We start from the raw sequence: 17,904 nt of genomic DNA on the forward strand, positions 1-17,904 counted from the left end.
GTGGCAGGGGCTGCAGATTCCAGCGCAGAGGGGCCTGCGGGGCCACCAGGCAGCAGGCAGGGGAGAGGCCTCCAGAGATCCCGGTGGGCACAGCCAGGCTCGCTCCTCTCTGACACAGGGAGTCTGATTCCTGGATTCCTGCATGGCCCGGGTGACCAGACTCCTGGGCTGCTGATGCTGGCCGCCTAAGGGACCCCGCTGGCTGGAGGTAGGCGACAGGAGCTCCACAGCCCCTGGCTCCCGATTGTGCTTGGGCCAGGCCAGGTGGGCAGCCAGGCCCGAGTGAGCGACCGCCCAGTTGGCTGAGCCCCCAGACCAGAGCAGAAAGACTTCAGGGTGCTGTGGTGGTGCTGCTCTTAGCACACGAGCTAGCGGGCGAGGGGGAGGGAAGTCCAGGGGAGGCCGCTGCCCGCAGGGATCCCCAGATGTGGGCCCAGGCCGAGGTGTCTGTTACAGGTGCACCTCAGGGACACTTCCAGAGAGAACTGGCAGACGGACCTCACCCCAGACAGCCAGTGTGGGGTTTGGGGGCAGGGTTTGGTTGCGGCACAGATGTCAGGCTTGGAGTTCCTGTTACTGGGGTTGAGGCGGGCGTGGGGAAGGCCAGACTGGGGGCCCAGGGGCCGCCCCTCTTGGTCATCTATGGAGGCCACAAACCATGATTCCTGAATCTCCCTGAGAGACAGGCTGAGGCTACATGGGAGGAAGGTGCTGGGGCTCAGAGGTGTGGGGAGCCGGTGGGAGCTGAGCCCCAGGACCACACTGGCCGGGGGCTGTGTGTCGGCAGCTCTTTGCTTCTCATATCACGTGACCTTGGGAAGTCCTTGGTTCCTCTGGACCTCAGTTTCCTCGTCTGTAGAGTGGGTGTTCTTGCTGGTCCATTGTTTCTCAAAGGACATCAGACACCTGCCAATGAGAGGGCCTGAGCCCTGGGGTTCTGGTTTGTGGCACCCACAGGCAACGGAGGTGGACCAGGGCCAGCAAGGAGAGCTGGCGAGAGCCAGGGCCTGTCCCCTGTTCTGCGTCTGGAAGGATGACAGGGCAAGTTCAGCTGGAGTGTCCGTCACCACGGTAACGGCACAGGCAGCACCTGCTGGAATCGACAGCTGGCTTTCTGGACAAAGGAAGAGGTTTCTTGGTGCCATGGTGAGCAGGTGACAAGGACAAGCAGCAGTGTCCCTGACCAGAGGGCCATGGGGGCCTTCCTCCTCCTTAGCCTGGCCTCATCCCTAGTCTACCCAAGGAAGATCTCGAAAGAGGGGAAGCAGTCAACTTGCCGTCCAAACCGGGTCTCCTTGAAACTGGAAAAGGGGCACTGAGCTCATTTGTCCAGGCAGTGGGACAGCTGGGAGGCTCCCAGGGGCCCCAGGTGTGTGGGAGGCCGTGGGGCGGGAGAGGGGGGTGGCCATGTGCCTCAGGGGAGTGGACAGGAGCCCCTTCCGGGCCGCAGGTTGTTGACAGCGGCAGGCTGTCGCCACGGCAGCAAAGTCGCTGGGAAGCAGCAGCGGCGTTGGGTTAATTTCCACTGTATCCTTGTTGACAGGAATAAAGGCCCTGCTTCTGATTTCTTGGTTCAACTGGATGGAATTTTCATTAAATTTAACTTCTCATAGCCAGACACCCACATGCTATTCAATTTCCCCATCTCACCACTCAACTCTGATTCTCCTATTGGTCCCGGGGACAAGATTTTCAGAAATCTCATTTCCAGGAGTGCAGAGGCTGAGGGGGACAGGCTGGGATGTGTGTGTGTGTGTGTGTGCGTGTGTGTGCACACACATGTGTGCCTGTGACAGGAGGCGTGTGCCTGACCCCAACCAACTTGAAATTCCTGGTACTCATTATGGGGACCCAGGCATTGAGGTTCCCCCTGGGACCAGAGGGCACGGGCTCCCCTCCTACGTCACATACACCCTGGGAAATGGCCCAGGCGGCAGGTTCCGGGCAGAGCACTGAACCTGAGGGGGAGGGGAGAACTTTCTGGCTGCTAAGGCGACAGCCAGGCCCCGCCTCCATGTCCGAGGTGTCAGTGACAGCTGTTTCTGCCCAGCCACGCTGAGCAGGCCAAGGGTGCTGGAGCTACCAGGCCACGCGGTGTTGTCACAGCGGCCAGGCTTCCCACACACGGGAGTGAGGGTGTGCAGGCGCTAGAAGCTCTGGTTATCTAGGAATGCCTGGGGTGCCACTTGGCAGGGAGAGGAGCTTCAGTAGTTATCTCCACATCCGGGAGCCACACGGCTTCTGGGATCCTCTTCTCATTCAGGCACAGCTGCAGCCGGTGTCCCAGGCATGGGAGTGGCCAGCTGTCTGTCCGGTCCTCCAGGCCGCTTGGCAGTAGGGACAGGGACACAGAAGGAGTCCAGAGGCTTCCATATTGCTTCTCATCAGATTGCCCAAGGACCCGGCCTCAACCGCCGGCCAGGAATTGGGGGCGGTGCTGCAGGGAGGCCGCCAGTGAGACTCCGGTCTTTAAAGAGAGGCTGAGATTCTGGGGACGTGAACAACGGCGAGGAATCCTAAATCTGACAAAACCACCCTGGCACAGAGCAGGGGCTCAGAATCAGCTCCCGGTGACAGGCAGGCCTGGGACATGGCTGGGCCCAGCTGTGTCTCCAGCTCTAGCCCAGAGGAGCTCCCACAAACCCACGGAGCAGGTGAGCGATTAAGACGGAAGCGAGTGGGTGTCCGGGGGGTGAGGAGCCGGGGAGACAGGGCCTCTGCTTCTGTCCTTCTCCGGGGCCGAATCAGTTCTGAGGCATTTACCAGAGGGAGAAACACACGTGCCAAACAAACCTGGATCGCAGGGGCAGGCGCAAGCCGCCAGTCCCCACCTACACCCAGCCTTCCGCTGAGGTCAGCAGTTCTGGCAGGAGGGGCAGCAGCTGGGCTTGCCTGGAGAGCCAAGGCTCCCACGCACCTGCTCCTAACCAAAGGGTGCCGCCCCTGCCCCCTCTGTCACTCCCATGTCCTGGGTTCACAGGCAGGAGGCAAGGCCTTTACCCTGAGGGACAGAGCTGACCCCCGTGCCTGGGGCCTGCCACAGACACGCAGGTGGGCTTCCTATTACGGGACTCTAGGACTTCCCACAAGTTCAAGTTAGTGAGCGGCGGGCAAGGCCCCACCAGTCCTGGCAGCTACGCCTCAGCCGCAACTCCAGGACACCTCCAGGGTTGTGTTACCTTAACCCGGAGTCTACAGAAAGACCTAGAACACCCAGAAACTCTCCCCAATTCTCTGTGCTGTCTGGGAGCCTCCCTAACCTGCCCCTCCCTCTGACACGGGAGCCGACTGCCTCCCGAGGAGGCGTCAGGCCTGCAAAGGTGTGAACTCTGCTCTTGCCGGACATGCTATAGCTGAGGAGTGTTTCCTGGGGGCCCCACATGAGCACCCCACTCCCCAGGAAGTTCAGGTTCTGGGGCCACCCCTCCACGTCAGAACGTGGGGGGAGGGTGGGAGCCGCCTTCTCACAGCCCCAAGTCTTTGCTCAGGCCCGGCTGGGTCTTGGTGGCTTTGGGGGTGCCTGGAGGTGCCCGAGCCTGAGCCCTCACTGGACAGAAAGAAGCCCTCAAGCCTTCCCAACCACAGCCCCTCGCTCCCGGGGCGGCTCCAGCAGGCGCATTGTTGGGACTTTCTCTGCCACGGGCTCCTCTTTCCCTACAGGATCTGCCCGGGCTTAGGGACAGGCCCTACGGCTCAGGGGTGGCGCCCTTTCCCACTCCGACTCAGAAGAGATGGAGCCTTGGCTTAGGGCCTCTTCTGTGGTTCCAGACCCTCCCCAAGCCAACCCTCATCAGAGCCTTCCACCACCTCCCCAACGCCAGGTCCAGAGGCAGGGGTGGGGATGGGACCCCCCCATCCCGGACTGGGTGTGCATCTGGGAGCTGGGCTGCTGCTGGCCACCAGGTGGCGCTCATCAACCAGGAACGGGTGCAGCAAGGCCCAGGGAAGCCTTTGTTGATTTTACTTCTTGATATTCTATAATCACCAGGATTACAATCTAAGCAAAAAAGCAAAACAAATAAACACAGCCCCCCTTACTGGATCTTTGGTCTTTGTCTGAAAAATTACGAGAAAACAAAAGACTGCATTATGACTGTACAACCCAGGGCCTGGGTGTTAGCAGCGGCGAGGACTTCTGGGCAGGCTGAGGGAGGGCTGGGATCCTGGAGGACAAGGGCTCCGCTGAGCTGAGAGGACCGTGACCGTGCCCATGGCCTCGGCAGCAGGCGAGGCAGTGCTGGCGGCTGGCCCGCTGTGTTTCCCCGCTGCCGCAGGCCAGCTCGGGGCTATCGGGGTTCCCTGCCTTCGGCCCTGGCTGCGCCAGCCTGCACACTGCCTGGAGCCCAGGCCGCCCGTTCTGTGAGCCTGTGGGGAGGAGGCTGAGCCTTGGGCTCCTGCAGGCAAGGACCTAAGGTGTTTGGGGTAGCACGGGATGCTGGGAGCCGTAACACCTGGAACCCCCTCGTCACCATGCCTCCACCCTCACGCTCAGCAGGCTGCACCCCAGATTTCCCACTGCTCTGACTGTGGCCTCTGCAGCACTATGGACTTAACACTCATCACCTCACATTCAGTGCAATCCCTGCCTCTCCACACTTGTCATGGCTTCTCCAGTCCCAACATATCCATTATCATCTCACGTCTCAGTCGCCTCATCACTCATGCCCCGCACACTCTCACCCTCACCGTGGCCTCTGCCACCTCACCATCAACAGGAACCCTGTCCCCTCACCCTCGTCACATGGCCTTTGTCATCTCCCACTCTAACAGCCTCCATCCCTCCACACTCAACATGGCCTCCATCCCTCCACACTCAACATGGCCTTCACCCTCCACACTCATCATGGCCTCCATCCCTCCACACTCATCATGGCCTCCATCCCTCCACACTCATCATGGCCTCCATCCCTCCACACTCAACATGGCCTCCACCCTCCACACTCAACATGGCCCCCATCCCTCCACACTCAACATGGCCCCCGTCCCTCCACACTCATCATGGCCTCTGTCCCTCCACACTCAACATGGCTTCCGTCCCTCCACACTCAACATGGCCTTCACCCTCCACACTCATCATGGCCTCTGTCCCTCCACACTCAACATGGCCTCCGTCCCTCCACACTCAACATGGCCTCCACCCTCCACACTCATCATGGCCTCCACCCTCCACACTCAACATGGCCTCTGTCCCTCCACACAACATGGCCCCCATCCCTCCACACTCAACATGGCCTCCGTCCCCTGACACTCAACATGGCCTCCACCCTCCACACTCATCATGGCCTCTGTCCCTCCACACTCAACATGGCCTCCACTCGTCATCCTCACCCAGCCCTGGAAGCCTTGAGCCCCGTGTGTCCCTTCACCTCAATGCTACTTCAGCCAATACTGCTCTGCCCACTTTTTGCTGATCCCTGCAGAATGATGGGAGCCCCCGCAGCTCCTCCTCGTCTCCAAACCCTGCAGACCCCTCAAGGCCTGAGGAGAGCCCCCCTTCCATCGTATGTGCCCAGCCCCCTCCCCGAGGTGCTGGCATTGCAGCACTTGGAGGCAGAGTCATCTGCTTGCCCGTAGGGCCATCATTCTCTGGACTCTGGAAGGAGTTCCTGAGGGCAGGGCCTGGCCGCCTCCTCGTGGCACCCGCCCCAGGGCCCTGCACCAGCTGAGGGCAGGGCCTGGCCGCCTCCTCCGTGGCACCCACCCCAGGGCCCTGCACCAGCTGACCGCAGGGCCTGGCTGCCTCCTCCGTGGCACCCGCCCCAGGGCCCTGCACCAGCTGACCGCAGGGCCTGGCTGCCTCCTCCGTGGCACCCGCCCCAGGGCCCTGCACCAGCTGACCGCAGGGCCTGGCTGCCTCCTCCGTGGCACTCACCCCAGGGCCCTGCACCAGCTGACCGCAGGGCCTGGCCGCCTCCTCCGTGGCACCCACCCCAGGGCCCTGCACCAGCTGACCGCAGGGCCTGGCTGCCTCCTCCGTGGCACTCACCCCAGGGCCCTGCACCAGCTGAGCTCAGAGCAGGAGCTTGAACAGCGTGTCATACTCCGCGATCCGAAGGACCCCTGGAGGCCTGTCCAGCTGGGTGCCCACCTGAGTGGGCCGAGCATGTGCTCAGCCTGGGAGTGCTCAGTCTTCAGAGACTTCTGCTCTGGGTGCGGCCACAGTCTGGACCCCAGGTGCTTTATATCCATGACGTCCCCTGATGGCTGCACGGGCCCTGGGGGAGGGGTCCATACCGTCCCCACCGGGAAAGAGGACACCCAGGCTCCGAGAGTTCAGGTGCTTGGCCAGGCCTCGCCCTGGTCAGAGGGGAGCTGGGGCTTGGCTGCCTGCCGTCTGGCCCACTTATACGTTTTGTGAGGGGACAGGATGGGGACTGGACCGTCTCTCCAAGGGTGCTCTTGGAGACAGAGTATTGGAGGCGGTGCTAGTGCCAGGCTTCACCTGCTGGGCCCTCATGTGTCCCCGTGTGTCGTGGTGACGGGAGCAGTGGTGTGCAGGTGCATGTGGCGTGGTGTGGAAGCTTCCATGTCACATGAGGGCAGGAATGGGCTGGGTCCTTGGGCCGTGCTGCTCCTTCCTGCGTGGCCCTCCCCATCCTGCCGAGGGCATCTGCCCTAGAGGCCTCCGATTCAGGACCAGGAGACTCTGGGATGGCAGCTTGGAGAGAGACAGGCCGAGAGGCTGCTGGGGCTCCCTGGTGATGGCTGGGGCTTGCTTGGCAGTGTGGCGCCAGGTGGCCAGCAGGGGCACTCCAGGAAGAGCCCCTGGGGGACAACTGGGCGAGATGCTGTGAGCACAGAGTCCCCCGTCACCCCTCACTAAGGATGCCTCAACCTCGCCGGCTGCTAGCCAGGAAGTGACCACAAGTCTGTCCCCTCCCCCTGCTGCCAGGAAACGGGGCAGGGCAGAGAGCCATGGGTGCTCCGAGGGTGCCAATGGTTTCCGGGGGCACTGGCTCCATCTGGCTGCCGGATGCTCAAGCAGAGTGAAGGCTGGAAGTGAAGCCATGGGCCACGGAGCAAGCCTCCACCAGACCTCTGCCTGTGCGTCCGTCTCCCACCTTGCAATTGACTGTCAGTGGTTGATGTGGGGAGCGGACCCCCTACATTCACACTCGGCCCCTCATGCACACCTCGGGTGTTTGCCAGGTGCAGTGTTCCTGCACTGTCCAGCCCAAACCCCAGAATTTCCAGAACGAGATGCGCTGAGCTTCAGACCGCCTCCCCTTGGGTTCTGTAAACTCCCACCCTCAGCCAATCATCGGAGACCTTGAGCCGAGACGAGCGGTTCTGTGCATTGTGGGCCCAGAAGCTGGGGCCTTCCGGGGTGTCCCTGGCTGAGCCCAGCTCTCCTCAGCCCCGAACGACTCACGTGCAGAACCTCATTCGCCAAGTGCTCAGGAAAACACTGCACTTCCCAGTCCCTTGCAACTGGGGCTGACCATATGGCAAATGTCTGGCCAGCGACACAGGTGGAAATGACTTGATGTCGACGGGAAGAAAAGCTTCCCCCGACTCTACCTTCTCCTCTTCCCACTGCTTGGAATGCAGTTGCAATAGCAGGAGCTGGAGCAGCCATCTCAGGCCTCATGAAAGGGGGCCACACCCTGAGAATGTCCAAGCAACCACTGGAAGGAGCCTGGGCGGCTGATTGACACCTGGGGCTGCCATATCGACCCTGACCTGCTCTGCAGGAGAGAAATCCACTCCTGTTTTATTTAAGCCACCGGTCCACGGCTTGTAAGGGTTCAGGACAGGATCCCAGAAGACGGGGGGAGCTTTGGGAACTGGGAATTCCCATCAGACACCTTAGTGTTTGTCTATTTGTTTTTCCTCCTGGAGCAGGCATCCAGAGTGCGGGCTCACCCAAGGGCACGGTTGCAGGACTCAAGACGGGGTTCTCCAAATTGGTCTGGGGCAGGAGGCAGCGTCCGTGAGGCTCCTGGTATGAGAGGACCAGGGGTCCCCATCTCTCCACGGGAGAGGCGAGGGCTCGGATCAGTTTCCCTTCCCCACCGAGAAGCACAACATTTTGATTAAACCACTGACAACTCTGCTGCAGGGCAGAGAAATTTGGAAACATCGGGAAATCCAACTGTGAAGTCTTTGAAGGGACGTGATTTATGTGAGATGTGGGGAAGCTAATGTGTCTGGCTCCGGCGTCGGGCGGCACGCCTGATTCTGGAACCACATTGGCTGCCGTCTCGGCTCTCCGCATGCCTCTGCTTCCCAGAGCTCGGCGAGCTGAGCCCTGCCTGGGTTCCTGGCGCCAGAAGCTGTCACCGGAGCCGCCCCGCCCGGGCTGCGCCTGCCGGTCTGCGCACGTGCAGCAGGTGCAGCACACTCCTTTGCCGCAGAGGCTTGGGCAGGCATTGCCAGTGCTCCCCAGTTACGCATCAGGGGCCAACTCAGGTCTGTCTGGGTCCCCTCCCTGGGGGTCACAGAGCTGGTCCCCGCCACCCAGCCTGGAGGCAGTGTTCCTGTGTGATGGAGCCAGGGAACCAGCAATGGGATGGGTGAGGGAGAGGGGCTGCTTGTGGGGCCAGTACATCTTGCAAAGCCAGCCCTTCCCTTGGGAGCAGCGCCTGGTGATCTCTGGCTAACGTGATTTCTGGAACTTCCACTATGTGGATGGGGGCCTCTCACTAGCAAAGGGGCCCCAAGGTACCAGCGGAATCCGACACAGGGAACTCCTTCTAGTAACAGAGGGCAAAGGTTGACAGGTGCAGAGAGGCCAGGAAGAAGGGGCAAGGAGGGGGCGCCCATTCCCATGGGGCAGCCACTACGCACCTGGACTCCGGGAGCCAAGCCAGGCCCCACTGAGCAGGCTGGAAGCAGAGGCCACCAGATTCTTCCCCTCTCTCTCTCCAGGAGGGTGGGTGATGGGCCTGGGGCCATGCCCAGGCAGCTGCAGAGTCAGGACGAGGGCCCCCTCCCACTCATCGGCTCTGCCTCTGCCTCCCACCCGGGCCAGGTGGCTTCTGTGCCCGCCACGAGTGGAGTCATTGCTCAGCCCGGGGTGGGGTGGGCAGAGCCCCGTGCCCATAAGTGCTGAATCAGAAGGGGTTAGCAAGCAGGCGTGGAGGCAGAACCCCTGGCACTGGGACCCTGAGCACTCCAGCCACAGGCCTGGCCTTGGACGTGTCCAGAAGGGTCTGGCACTTGGAGACCTTTATCCACTGCTCGGAACGCACTGGAGCCAGCGTGGTTACTTCCCCAGCCGTCCCCCAGACAGGCAGAGAGGCACCCACGTGCCCAGTGCCTCCCGGGCCGCTGGCAGAACTGCAGGGGCTCAAGCAGTCCCTTGGGCGAGCTTCAGTCTGATGACTCTCTCCTGGGGTCTTGGGGAGGCCTGGGGGTGGGCAGGGAAGGCTGGGGAGGTGTTCAGCCTGGCGCGGGAGGGGGTGGCAGGGAGCCAGTGAAGCCGGGGGAGCACCAGGCACAGGGAGGCGGGGGCCGCGGAAGGTGGAAGAGTGGCGTCCCAGCAGGGCAGAGGCCAGAGGTGTGGGGGTGCAGTCAGAGCCATCGCGAAAGCCGTTTGCAGCCTGCAAGGCTTCTGGCTCCAGGCAGGGGCAGCAAGGCCAAGCTGGCCTGGGCACTTGGCTCAGGACAAAGACACGAGAGGAGGCTCAGTCTGAGGGCCTGGGCCACCTCCTGCTGGGCGGCCTCCTTCCCTCCCAGAACCCCTCCGGATCCTCATCCTCAACCCCCTGCCTGAGGCCTCTCGGGAGGGGCTGGTCCCCGCAGCTTGGACCCCGGGAAGGACACTGTGGTGGCTCCCTGTGAAGGGGCCCAGGGCCGGGGTTCCCTCCAGCCAGCTCCCCTGCAGGTCCTGGTTCTGACCCGCCGGTGTGGTGCTGCTGGTCAGTGCTTCTCTGAGCCTGGGCAGTCAGTGTTCCTACACCCTGGGGGCCCTCGTCCAGGACTGGACATCTCATGTCCTTATTGGCTCTGGCAGACCCAGAGCCCAGCTGTCCAGGACTTGCCTCCTGGACACACAGAGCCCCTGTCCCACCCCCGCCCCGCTCCTGTGGCTGCCATGACCCACAGCCCAAGGGAACGAGGTCCCGGCCGAGCCCCAGCTCCCTGGACGTCCACGGTGATTTGCATTCAGTGACTTGCACCTGACAGATGCGGCAGAAAGCATCCCTTGGCCGACAAACTCAAATCCTGCTCAATTCCCATCACCGTTCGCCACCCGGTGCGGGAGCTGCCACAGGCCCCGGGTCCAGGATGCTAGGCTGAGCCTGGCCGAGGACAGGAGGCAGGGCCCGCTGTGGCAGGTCCCTCCTCTGCAGCCCAGCCCCCTGCCCCGCTGTCTGTGGCCTGGGAGGCGCAGTCCTGGGCGGGCGAGAGAGCTCCTGTCCTCGCTCTGGTTGCTTTGTGTCTCTCAGCTTTTCTCACCTGTCCTATGGGTGGGATGTTTTGGCCCTGCCTGGGGTGGAGGGGGCTGGTGAGAGTCAGGTGCAATGGGGACGGGGTGGGCATTGTGCTCAGCTCACGGTGTCCCCGTCATCCACTGTCAGCCAAGCGAGACAGGGCTCCACGACTCGCGTGGGGGCTGCAGCCAGCCGAGGCTACTCACACATGGGTTTCAGCTGCCCGACGAGCTCTTCTTTCGTCCATTTCGCCCACTCCTTTTTGTCGGTGTTGATGGAGCAGAGGATGGGGCCGCAGGGCTTGCCACAGTCCTCGATGGCCGGCACGTTGAGATAGTGCACCAGGACGATGTCGGGGTTCTGGGGGAAGAGCACAGAGACTGGCAGCATGGGGCCAGCGCAGCCCCTAGCGGGCGTGGGCAGAGCCCTGCGTGCCCGAACTCCAGGCTGATAAGCAAGGCAGCATCCTGGTCTCCATTAAGCTCCGCCTCTCACATGGTGACCCCTTACACGAACCTCCAGACATTGCCTGGCATCCTGGGTAGACAAACCATGGACCCACGGCATGGCCGCCGTGTATGTGACATGGGACGCCCAGAGCAGGCGCCACCGTGTCTCCAGCACAGCTACACAGACCCCATGTCCACGGCGGCACCCACAGCTTCCGGGCCCTGCTTCACTCCTGAATGTGGGCATCACTGCTCTCTTCTTACCAGGGCCAAAGCGGGGGTCCCAGAGGGATAGAGCAGCCCCTCTGCCTGTAGCCTGGGGGCTGCTGCCCGCACCAACGGCCCCAACCCTCTCCAAGGCAGCACCACCCAGGCAGGAGCCAGGAATCTAGTTGTCCTTGGAGTCCCTGCGGGGCTTAAGAAAGGAAGCGCTGCCTGCTGGAGACCCTGAGGCCGCAACTCCTGTGTCCCCAAACGGCTCTACTTAGATGGCCCAGCCTCCACCTCCCTGCCAGCCCCGACCGGGCTGCATCACGGGGTCTCCGCGAGGCAGCGGCTTCATTGCAATGATCTGGGGCCTGCTGGGACCTTCCCAGGGCCCCCCAAAGGTGAGGCTGTTTACTGGGTCAGATCAGGCGTGACATGTTATGGAGGCACATGGATAAAGCCGGGAGAACCTGGCTTAGCCCCTCTACCGCCGCAGGGAGCTGTGGCCAGCACTGCGTGGGGGGCCCCGGCCTGGGATTTTGTGCCCCCCAGATCTGTCTCGGCTGCTTTTCCCGACATTTCACCTGGGGTGGGCGGGACCCCAGGCACTGAGGAGGCTGGGGTTGAAGCAGCTTTTTCTGGATGTGGTCCGAGCGAGAGTAAGAAACGAACGCATGAATCAATCCATCCATTAATAAATAACGACCCAAGACTATACCAGGACCAGCACGAGAAAGAAGACTGGCATAACTTAAAAGGATTTTCAATAAGGGTTGAAATATAGTTTTTTTCTTGCCAACGCTCAGTTAACCAGGAAATTAAATCAACACGAACAGGAGCCTTCTCGTTAACGGCAGCTTCTCTGGATTGCGGTAATCACGCTCCTTAATAATAATGATAATCCCTGACATCGGTGCACACTTTATTCTTCTCAAAGCACTTCCCAGCCATTATCTCATCGGGTGCCCGCGCTGGCCAGGGAGGCCGGCAGGGCTGGGCCGGGCTGCCGGGCAGGGCGCCCTCCGTCTGCAGCCAGACTGTGGCTTTGCCCAAAGCCACGTGCCTGGGCTGGAAGCCAGGATTGCAACTCCAAACTCAGGTCTTGCCAAGACATCGAGGGCCTCTTCTCGCTTGGCCCAAGCACGTTCCCACCTCACATTTCGGTTCACCTTTGCCATGTGCCCGGAGTCAGACGTGTTGTGCTCACGGCATGGCTGGGCTGACCCAGGAGACGGGAGGCGTGGGGGGAGACCCAGCCCTGCGTTCTGTAGGCCAGCATGCCGGCCTCCCTGGGCTGGGGCTGGACCCGGCCAGGTGGCAGTGCCAGCCGCTGAGCAGGGCGCGGGAGGGTCACAGGGCTGCAGGAGCCAGCACGCTCCCCGGAGCTTCCTCTGATCCGGCTCTGGAGCAGGAGGAGTGGCCCGGTGGGAGCGAGCTGGCCTGTCAGCCGCCTGGGAAATGAAAGGGCTGCAGCTTCCTGCCCCGCGGCCAGCTAAGCAGAGCTGGGTACCTGTGTGAGGCCGAGGTGACAGGGGTGAGGCAGGCAGAGGCCCCCACTCACCGGGCACCCAATCCCCAAACCTCACAGAGCACCCAGAAGCTCTTATTTTAGGAAGGTCTGCTGCCTCTCTCTGCATAACCAGCGCCCATCTACTACTCTCTGAGGACAGGCACCAGGATCCCCTCCTCCTCCGGGGAGCCTTCCCTGATACCTTACCCTCTCTACCTGCCCACAGCAGGCGGGCAACTGGCTTTGGGTCTGTCTACAATATCTCCTGGACCACAAGGTCAAGGCCCCGGAGGTGTTACAGCGCCTGGCGTTTCAGGTTTGCAGACTCCAGCAAGGCTGAGCCGTGACCTGCCGTCACCTGGGGCCTCGTGACCTTGCTTCAGTCTTCTGTGTCTACAAACGCGGGGCTTCCCCAGGAGGACCCGATGGGAAGCTGGTGCTTCCTTCTCTGCGTCTGAGGCCTCTGTCGAGGTCAGAGGCAGGCTGTGGGCTCCCTGCCCCTGTCCCTGAAGAATATCTCGAGCCACATCCATGTCCCTTCCAGGGCCTCGCGTGCCAGGGCCTGTGAGCCCCCCGGCCGTCATGACCTACTTGGGGATGCTGGCCCTCCTGCTCGTGCCAATCTGAGGGTGCGCCTGGCACAGGCCTCACCGTTCTCTGTTCACACGATCAGCAGGTGGTCCCAGCCCCTGGGGGCTCCAGGGTTTGGGGTCAGGGTGCAGAAGCAGGTGGCTCCGTGCCTCTGCCTCTCACCCCTTTGCCAGCCCAGGGCCCAGACCTCCTGCCGGTGGAACCAAGAGCTCATAGTGAAGCATCGGCCACCCCCACCCCCGCCCCCACTGCTCAGGGCTGGTTTTAAGGCACCGGAGGATTATTTGGGGTGTATGCCGCTTCTTGGCAACGTTGCAATTGTATGCATTCGTTGTACATTTTACTGGGCGTTTTCGGCAGAAAAAAATCTATTAGCCTTGGAGACCTAACGTATCAGTTTCACGAAGCGCTCATAATGGCATTGGAGCCCTCATGGTGCCCACTGAGGGCTGGGCTGGAGCAGCTCCTCGGGGCAGGTGGCCGAAAGGATCACGGCTGTGCCTGGATGGGAGGTCACGGCTGTGCCTGAGCTCGCCCGGGGCCCTCGGTTCTCGATTCTGCAGTCACGGAGCCCTGGCCACGCCTGAGCTGCTCTGACATCTCTCTGGTTCACCACTGCCCGGGGCTGGCCACGCGGGCCTGGGGTGGGGGCGGGGATCCTGCCTGGGCTGTGGGGTTTCCCCAGAGACATGAGCGGCCTTTCTCCACCACAGTGAACTGGACTTCTGAGGATGGCCCCCTGTATATCCCAGAGGTCTGGCTGGTGTTCACAGTGAGGTTGGGAGGGCACAGAGTGGACCCCATGGGGTGCCATGCAGTGGTTGGGGAGCCAAGGATAACCACAAGCCTCATGGAAGCTCCAGAACCTTCTGGAGAGAGCCTGGGAGAGCCCTCCCTCCTCCTGGAGCGTCCGGCTCCTCACCTGTGCCTGGAAACTGTGCCCCTGCCTGTGTCACGGCGCTGCTGCAGGGAGCCAGGACAGGGCCTGGAGAGGCACCTGCTACTCCTGGCCCCAGGTGCCCCCACACCAGACCCCAGGGAGCCCTGAGTGGCCGGGGCTGAGCTCCCAGCAGCCAGCCACCCATTCAAGTCCCACCCTCCCAGTGGCAGCTCCCAGGCGCGCACCCAGACACCCTGCCATGGCGAGCCTCGGGCCTGGGTTGTTAGCTCTGCCTCATCTCCTGGTGTCCCCGTCCAACCACTGGCCTCCAGCCCACCAGGTTCTTTCCAGCCCCACCCTGCCCCTCCTGGCTCTCCTGTCGACTGCTCCCCTAGGGACATCAAAGCACCCCAGCTGCTTGTGATGGAGCGTGACTCCGCGAGGGGCTCTCCGCACCCTTGGCCCACACCAGCCTCTCCTGACGAGGGTGGCGCCTGGGTTCCTGCTGCACAGGTCCCAACCTCCATACTCCCTCCTGTCGTCTCTCCCTCCCTGCACAGCCAAGCCCTCGTCTCGGTGTCCAAAGCCTGTGCCCCCCCCCCCATCCCTGGGCGTGGATGTGGGAGCAGGGCCCTTCCCTGGGGCCCCTGCCTGCCCCTTGCCCTCTGCCTCCAGTCCAGGGATGACCTACAGACCCAGCGGTGCTCCCTGGCACTGTGGATGGAACCCACACTCGCCTCCAGCTCCCCTCAACAAAGAGGGCAGGCAGGACGCACTGGTCACCTTTGCCTCCCCAGGCCCGGGAGAGGCTAAGAATGGTGTGCAGAGAACCCCTGCCCTAGGTGGAACAGGCTCCTGGTGCAGGACTCCTTGGAGCTTTGGTGGTGCCGTGTGCAAGAGGCCCCCTCTTCCGTGCCCATCTGAACATGAGCCTGAGCACCCTCTAGGAACCCTGGTGTTGTCTGGAACACAGTTCGGACAAAGGAAGCCACTTTCAAGCAGTCCCTGGAAGAGAGGCCTGGCCAGCAACCGAGTCCCCGTGGAAGCAGGGCAGCCATCCTTCTCCTAAGCCGGGTCCCCGCTGGGGCTCTGGACCCGGCTCCCCTCAGCTGCCAGCTGGTGCTGGGTCTCTGAGCAGTGCTGGCCTGGGGCTGTGCTGTCCTCACAGCTCTCCCCATCCCGAGGGTCCCTACTGCCCATGGCTATGGTGGAGGCCACTCCCTGGGGAGGGGCTTCCATTCGGGAAGACTTTAGCCCAGGAGAGCAGCCAGGGTAGGAGACTCTGCCTCCTCTCAGATGTGGGTTTGGTCCTTCCTGTCCTGGGAACCTGGGCTGCTGAGGTTCCCTGGGGAGACTTGGAACCAGGCCAGCTTCCCCGTTGTGGGCACTGAGGTTGGGGATGGGCGGTGGGATAGGAGTGGATCTCCTTAATGACAGCTGATGGGGATTTGAGGAAATAAATTTGCTCTGAACAAGAGCACCTCAGGAGCTTGGTGAGGCCGAGGTGGGCCCAGCCAGGGCCACCAGCAATGGCTCCTGTCATCCCAAATGCTATGCAGTAGCTCCTGTTTCCAGCAGGCTGGATTTATAGCCAGTCCAGGCTGCTTCGGGCGGCCAGGCACGGCAGCAGGGGATTAGCAGTGAGGGAGGACCAGGCAAGTGTTCTCCTGCAGGTCTCCCCACCCTGGGCCACCAGTTCCCCTTGAAGAGCCCCCAGCCAGGGAATCGGCCCCCTCAAGCAGAAGCCAGCGAAGCCTGTCTGGAGGGCAGGACCTCGGGATGGCACTGAGATTTAGGGGATGCAGCCTAGAGCGAGGCCCCTTGGCTCCTGTGCTTTCCGGTTCCTGAGAGGCGAGGGACAGGGTGCAGGGGCCCGGGCCAGGGCAGATGTGGACCCAGGATCTGGGGCGAGCCCCTAATCTCACCAAGCATCAGAAAGGGGAGATGAGTACCCCTGGTCTTAACCTCGCCAGGAGGGAGAAAGGGCTCGGCAGGGAGCTGAGCCCCAGCCAGCATTCACATGCCAGGCCCTGGGCATGCCGCTGGCGGGGTGGTCAGTGACCAGCCACTGGTCTGAGATGGAGCTGGGGGAGGTTTCTGGTTTGCAGAGGAAGCTGAGCCTACTCCAGCCCAGGTTTGATAGCAGCCCTGGAGATGGGCGAGGGGCCCAGCATGGAGCTCCTCCCCGAGACCTCCTGAGGGGCCACACATCGCCCAGAGCAAGAGCCGTGGGGTGCTCACGCCCTCCTCGCAGCCACGGCGGGGGTCGGCCTTGGGTGGCGGGGAAGGAGGCCCAGAGCCTGTACCCCTTTCTGTGGAGCTAGCAGGACGGCAGCATTAGAAGTGGTTAAAAATGCAAAAAGCTGTGGGTTTTGATAAAGAAAAACGCAGCTGCAACATCTGTTTGACTTTTGTTTGCAGCTTCATCAACGCTAAGTGGCCAATAAATCAGAGTGGCGTGGCACTCCGTCTCTTCTGCGGCTCAGTCATTAATCTCGTGCCAGTTCTCATGAAAAATGAAGGAGAGAGGCCGAGGGGTGGTGAGAGTGTATACATTACCCAGAAAGTCATCATGGCCTGCAATGCTGCCACGCACCTCCCGGCAAGCCTCCCGGGGGCGGGGGGCGGCCGGGAGGAGGGGGCTGGGCTTGTAAATCAGCGCTGCTGGCGCCACGAGCCCCTTCCGCACCGCACGTGCCCGCTGAGTGCTGTGCGTGCGGATGGCCAGTGCCTCATGAGCCAGTTCCTAAGAGACGCAGCCGGCGTCGTACCTGGGTGTATGATAAACACCAGCAGCAGAAGCCCATAAAGCACGAGGGCCACACCGCCTGGAAGCAGGGCAGGGTTGATTAGGGGATGGATGATGATGGTCCCAGGCTGCTCAGGGCTGGCGCATCCCGGGCGGCAAGGCAAGAAGCATCCCCCGCTCTGCTGCTGCGGCCCCGGGCACTTTGCCACCTGTCTGCTCTGCTCTGGACAGGGTCTGAGGTGGAGGCCACCGGTCCCACTGGGAAGGAGGCTGCTCAGGGAGTCCTTGGCAGGCAGGGCCCTGAGCACTGCCAGTGGGCAGGATGAGGGGGAACGGAGGCCCGAGGATGGGAGGAGACAGACTTCTACTCCTGACAAGGGCCAGGGTGGCGGCAGCCGGCACTCCTGTCGCCTGGGGTCCTCCTGGGCTCCAGGGCATGAAATCTCCCCCCCGCTACTGGGGGCGCTTCTGGGGGCCAGGGTATGCCTGTGCCCCCAGCACGTGGGGTGTGGCCATCCTCACACCAAGCTCTGCAGCAGGGGCTCTGCGGCCAGCAGGCCCATGCACAGAGCACAGGGTGCCTTCTGCAGAGACCCCCAGAGTGTCATGTTCACAACTCAGACCCACGTTCTGAGCCCCACCTCCACAGCTTCCCTGGCCTGGGTCCTGGGGCTCTGGGGGGAGTCGCTGGACAGTGGGTAGGTGCCGTGGCTGGGCCTCAGGGTTTCAGGTAGCATCTGTCCTGGAGCAAAACAGTGCCAGGGAGCCTGGCCGGCCCATGATGGGTGCAGGGAGCTGCCGTGGCTGTAGATGTCCCTGACTTCTCTCAAGGGCCCCCACCCCGTGGTCAGGGAGCAGCATGTGTGGGAGGACAGAGGACAGCCACAGGGCACTCGATCTGTAGCCAAGACAGGTGGTGGGGAGAGCCGGGCCCTCAAAGTCAGGGGTGGTTGAAGGAGAAGCCAAAAGAGAAGGGAAAGAGGAGGAGACAGAGGGTCCCTGGAGCCCCCAGGCCTAGGCAGGGCCAGTGGTCACCCACGTTCTTCCCCCACCAGCCTAGGTGGCAGGACACAGCCCTCCTCCTTGCCAGTGCTCCGCGGGGCCAGCAGGAGGCTCAGGGGGTCACGTGCAGGGCCAGG

At 62.4% G+C, this 17,904-nt stretch overlaps 1 protein-coding gene across 18 annotated transcripts in view; it reads right to left on the reverse strand.

Annotated features, from left to right (window-relative positions):
• Positions 1-17,904, reverse strand: part of CAMTA1 (calmodulin binding transcription activator 1) — an 843,852-nt gene that overhangs the window by 83,012 nt on the left and 742,936 nt on the right. For all 18 annotated transcript variants that reach the window (XM_070079358.2, XM_070079345.2, XM_070079359.2 and 15 more), the window contains one exon: positions 10,586-10,739. In XM_070079358.2, coding sequence (XP_069935459.2) covers positions 10,586-10,739 — 154 coding nt within the window. The remainder of the gene's footprint in view (positions 1-10,585; positions 10,740-17,904) is intronic.

This window comes from Oryctolagus cuniculus, chromosome 7 (assembly GCF_051225735.1).
Source record: "Oryctolagus cuniculus isolate XC-2025 breed Fujian yellow rabbit chromosome 7, ASM5122573v1, whole genome shotgun sequence".
Lineage (NCBI taxonomy): Eukaryota > Metazoa > Chordata > Mammalia > Lagomorpha > Leporidae > Oryctolagus > Oryctolagus cuniculus.